The sequence below is a fragment of the Sebastes fasciatus genome, chromosome 24 (genome assembly GCF_043250625.1).
Source record: "Sebastes fasciatus isolate fSebFas1 chromosome 24, fSebFas1.pri, whole genome shotgun sequence".
NCBI classification, from domain to species: domain Eukaryota; kingdom Metazoa; phylum Chordata; class Actinopteri; order Perciformes; family Sebastidae; genus Sebastes; species Sebastes fasciatus.
The window spans coordinates 1,855,695-1,860,694 of record NC_133818.1 but is presented as its reverse complement, the minus strand read 5'-3'; the positions used below and the strand labels follow the sequence as shown (position 1 = coordinate 1,860,694).

At 43.7% G+C, this 5,000-nt stretch overlaps 2 protein-coding genes across 9 annotated transcripts in view; one reads left to right on the top strand and one right to left on the bottom strand.

Moving 5' to 3' along the window:
- dph3 (diphthamide biosynthesis 3) overlaps positions 1 to 5,000 on the bottom strand; it is a 258,857-nt gene that overhangs the window by 134,433 nt on the left and 119,424 nt on the right. The window lies entirely within an intron of this gene.
- The window catches only part of agap1 (ArfGAP with GTPase domain, ankyrin repeat and PH domain 1), a 145,896-nt gene that overhangs the window by 70,964 nt on the left and 69,932 nt on the right, over positions 1 to 5,000 (top strand). For all 8 annotated transcript variants that reach the window (XR_012593042.1, XM_074627641.1, XM_074627640.1 and 5 more), the window contains 2 exons: positions 3,978 to 4,105; positions 4,602 to 4,757. Coding sequence is in view for 7 of the 8 variants with exons in the window: in XM_074627641.1 (XP_074483742.1) it covers positions 3,978 to 4,105; positions 4,602 to 4,757 (284 nt within the window). In the remaining variant the exon portion in view is untranslated. The remainder of the gene's footprint in view (positions 1 to 3,977; positions 4,106 to 4,601; positions 4,758 to 5,000) is intronic.

Below are 5,000 nucleotides of genomic sequence, written 5' to 3'. Positions count from 1 at the left end.
GGTGACAGCGCCGTGCTCCCTCGTCCATCAGAGCGCTAATTTAATTAGCTTAATTACACCGACATGAGCCCCCAACACACACCACACACACACACACACTCTTCTTCTAATGCATGTCAGCGTGCAGATGCAGGGCGCTTCGTTAGCACACGCTAACAAGCTCAGATGACCACACACGCTTATATTAATATCTCTGATTAATGTCACTTTAAAGCAGAGTCCTGTTTAATAACTCAGCGTTTTAAGTTCTTATTAATGCAGACTTACTGTTTACTGTTAATCTCATATTGCTGACCAATCACAGGCCGTGTTACAGGGAAGTGAACCGAGCAGCTCAGCCAATCATCAGTGCCTCTAATAGTTCAAGATCGAAGTGTTGAACATCAGAAAACCGACTCTAACTCCGTCAAAAGTGTTCAGAATGATCTCTGTGTCTGGAAGATCATTTCTGAAACTACACTTCCCATAATGCACCATTAAAAGTATGCAGAATGAGTTTGTTTTTACACGTTTCATAAGCAGTTTTCTCCTCAAAAGGAAAGCTTGAAAATAAAGCTTTAATATATACGTATAAGGCAGCCGTGTGCAGCCTCTGACTTTCCCAGCGCTGCAGTGTCAGCCTCACCTCCACCTCCACCTCCAGCCTGGTCTTTATGTCCCGGGCGGTGGGTGCAGCCCCGTCATAAATCTGATCAACGGGGAGACGTTTCCATTAGGAACAAAATGGCAGCGTCTCACAGCAGAAACGGAGATTGATGGATAAAGTTAAATTGCATTAAGCGAGCAGTTTAAATATTTAGCGCGGCCTTATCATAACTGTTCTTAACACTTAAGGTAATATACAGCCTGCCAGGTAAGGCAGCACAGGTACGCGCTGACATGCATGTTAGCTGCTGCTGCTGCTGCTGCAGCTGCTGCTGCTGCAGCATCGCCACCAGACTCCTTTAAGAAATACAGTCAAACAAGCTGCAGCGTGTTGAGAGAGAGAGAGAGAGAGAGACAGAGAGAGAGACTGAGAGAGAGACAGAGAGAGAGAGAGACACAGAGAGAGAGAGACAGAGACAGAGAGAGAGACTGAGAGAGAGAGAGAGAGAGAGACAGAGAGAGAGAGAGACAGAGAGAGAGACAGAGAGAGAGACTGAGAGAGAGACAGAGAGAGAGAGAGACACAGAGAGAGAGAGACAGAGACAGAGAGAGAGACTGAGAGAGAGAGAGAGAGAGACAGAGAGAGAGACAGAGAGACAGAGAGAGAGAGAGAGAGAGAGAGGGAGAGAGAGAGAGAGAGAGAGAGAGACAGAGAGAGAGACTGAGAGAGAGACAGAGAGAGAGAGGTGATGCACTGTGTTAGCTGCTGCTGCATCGCCACCAGACTGCAATAAGAAATACAGTTTATAAGCTGCAGCGTGTTGAGAGAGAGAGACACAGAGAGAGAGAGAGAGACACAGAGAGAGAGAGAGAGACACAGAGAGAGAGAGAGAGACACAGAGAGAGAGAGAGAGAGACACAGAGAGAGAGAGAGAGAGAGAGAGACACAGAGAGAGAGAGAGAGAGAGACACAGAGAGAGAGAGACAGAGACAGAGAGAGAGACTGAGAGAGAGAGAGAGAGAGAGACAGAGAGAGAGAGACAGAGAGAGAGACAGAGAGACAGAGAGAGAGAGAGAGAGGGAGAGAGAGAGAGAGAGAGAGAGAGAGACAGAGAGAGAGACTGAGAGAGAGACAGAGAGAGAGAGGTGATGCACTGTGTTAGCTGCTGCTGCATCGCCACCAGACTGCAATAAGAAATACAGTTTATAAGCTGCAGCGTGTTGAGAGAGAGAGAGAGAGAGAGACACAGAGAGAGAGAGAGAGACACAGAGAGAGAGAGAGAGAGAGAGAGAGAGAGAGACACAGAGAGAGAGAGAGAGAGACACAGAGAGAGAGAGAGAGAGAGAGAGAGAGAGAGACACAGAGAGAGAGAGAGAGACAGAGAGAGAGAGAGAGAGAGACACAGAGAGAGAGAGAGAGAGAGAGAGAGACGATGCACTGTGTTAGCTGCTGCAGCATCGCCACCAGACTGCATTAAGAAATACAGTAGAATAAGCTGCAGCGTGTGGAGAGAGAGAGAGAGAGAGAGACAGAGAGAGAGAGAGAGAGAGAGAGGGAGAGAGAGACAGAGGGAGAGAGAGAGAGAGAGAGACAGAGAGAGACAGAGAGAGAGAGAGAGACAGAGAGAGACAGAGAGAGAGAGAGAGACAGAGAGAGAGAGAGAGAGAGAGAGAGACACAGAGAGAGAGAGACAGAGAGAGAGAGAGAGAGAGAGAGACAGAGGGAGAGAGAGAGAGAGAGACAGAGGGAGAGAGAGAGAGACAGAGGGAGAGAGAGACAGAGGGAGAGAGAGAGAGACAGAGAGAGAGAGAGAGAGAGAGAGAGAGACAGAGAGAGAGAGAGAGAGAGAGAGAGAGGGAGAGAGAGAGAGAGAGAGAGAGAGACACAGAGAGAGAGAGAGAGAGAGAGAGACAGAGAGAGAGAGAGAGGGAGAGAGAGAGACAGAGAGAGAGAGAGAGAGAGAGAGAGAGAGAGACACAGAGAGAGAGAGGGAGAGAGAGCGAGAGAGAGAGAGAGAGAGAGAGACAGAGGGAGAGAGAGAGAGAGAGAGAGAGAGACAGAGAGAGAGAGAGAGAGAGAGAGAGAGACAGAGGGAGAGAGAGGTGTTCGGCTGTGTTTGAGGGAGACAGGAGAGACTTTTAGTGACTCCATTATCTCTGTTCCAATAAACAGCGACTCCGGTTTCATGCTCTCACACATGATTGTTTTAATTGGAGCTCGTTAAAAGAGCCGCGGCTTCGTTAATGAGGAGCCGCTCGTAAACATTTACCTCCAGGTGACTCGGGGCCGAGCCAAGGGCAGCGGCCAAAAAGACAGCAGAAGAAGAAACTTAACTTATTTTCACATTGATTAGGGTGTTTTTTTGTCTGTATGTTTTATCTAATCTGAATACTATTCCTATATATACATGCTTTAAGCTTTATTAATTATTAAAAACATTCTGCAAATGACTATATTTTGTGCTACTTCTTGTCAAATAACTGTCAGTATAAAAACCAAACTCATAAATAGACTTATACCTGAGCAACTTCTTCAGATATTTCATCTTAAAACAGTAGAAATTATTGTTATTAAGAGACTCCAACAGTGTCATCAGACAGATGTGTCGAAGGGGCTTCATTAAAAGAATTAAGAGTTCAAGTAAAGTTTAGTTTAAGTACTTTTACTGCAAATTTATGGAGGACAAAACCTGCCAAAAATAAATTAATAAATAAATATGACATTAAATGCAACAGAAATAATATAAAAAATAAATGTAGCCATTAATTAATTAAAAGTGACATAAATTAATATTTCTGTTTTTTATTTATTTACCATTGTATTAATTCCCTTATTTATTTAGTCGTCTGTTTAATTCCCCCTTTTATTTATTTAATTTTTGCATTTATTTTGTATTTAGTTATTTTTGCATTTTTTTATATATATTTATTTTTATACATTTTTAAAGTTATTTAATTATTTTTGCATTTTTATTTTTTATTTTTTTATTAATTTTTTACATTTATTCATATATTTTTTAAATTTTGTATTAATTTAATTTTGTTTTTGTTTATCTTTTATTTATGTATTTATTTATATTTATGTATGTATTTGTATTGATTTCTAAATGTATTTATTTGTTTGTATTAATTTATTATTTATTTATATTTTGCATTCATTTTTTATTTATATATTTATTAATAAAATAAATACAGAAAATCACTAATTAGAATAAATAAGTCATCACAGCTCAATAAGAGGTTATATTCATCAGGCTGGACATGTTCGATGTGGTCTTTTATTTTGAAATCTGTTCAGTTTCCTCATTGATTGCTTGTTCTGGCTGTAGATCATGTGACTTCTATTGATCATGTGACCGTTATTGATCATGTGATGTGTGTTTGTGTTGCAGTCGCCCAGAAGATCGTGGCCACCAGGAAGAAGCAGCAGCTGTCCATCGGGCCGTGCAAGTCGTTGCCCAACTCGCCGAGTCACTCGTCTGTCTGCGCCACGCAAGTGTCCGCCGTCCACATCAGCCAGGTCAGAGGTCACCGCCGTTAGAAGCTGATGTCATAGAGAGTAACTGAAGTGTGATTGTGTTCTCACAGACACGTAGAAACCTGCGTACGGCGTTCTAACAGCCGCCCAGCGCCGTTAATCTCTTCGATCCTCGTCCTTCAATCCGCCATCGATTCCTCATTAAAAAGCCATCGCTCAGCGGGTCTGAGCAGCGCCGCCGCGTCCCCCCCCGAGAGTCCCGTTTATCTTCCCGCCGCCTCCACAGAGCTCCCACTGATTACTGCCGACTGTCAGAGAGACGCCTCCTGGTACACCGACGAGACGTCCAACACGCTAGAACACTTTATTCACCCGCCGCAGACGCTCAGACGACCTCTAAATACACGCATTGATTCAGAAATCATTCACGTATATCAATAAATAATCAGACTTTAGGACGAGTTCATGAATCTGTGAGAGCAGCAGGAAGCCTGTTGATGTAGGATATGAAACTCTTCTTCTTCTTCTGTCCTCCCAGACGAGTAACGGCGGCGGCAGCCTGAGCGACTACTCGTCGTCGGTGCCGTCGACGCCCAGCACCAGCCAGAAGGAGCTCCGCATCGACGTGCCGCAGACCACCAACACGCCCACGCCCGTCAGGAAGCAGTCCAAACGGCGCTCCAACCTCTTCACCGTGAGTCCCGTTTCACTCTGAATCTGCTCGTTCACACGTTATTGATTAGAAATATTAATATTAATGGATCAATAAAACACTCGCTGATTCTACCGGTGATTAGTTGAATATCACAACGTCAACGTTCACCATTATAGTGCAAATAGAAGTGGAAAAAGTCTTAAGACACACAACAACAAAGAGACACAAAACAGCCATAAAGAGACACACAGCAACTACAAAGAGATACAAAATGACTACAAC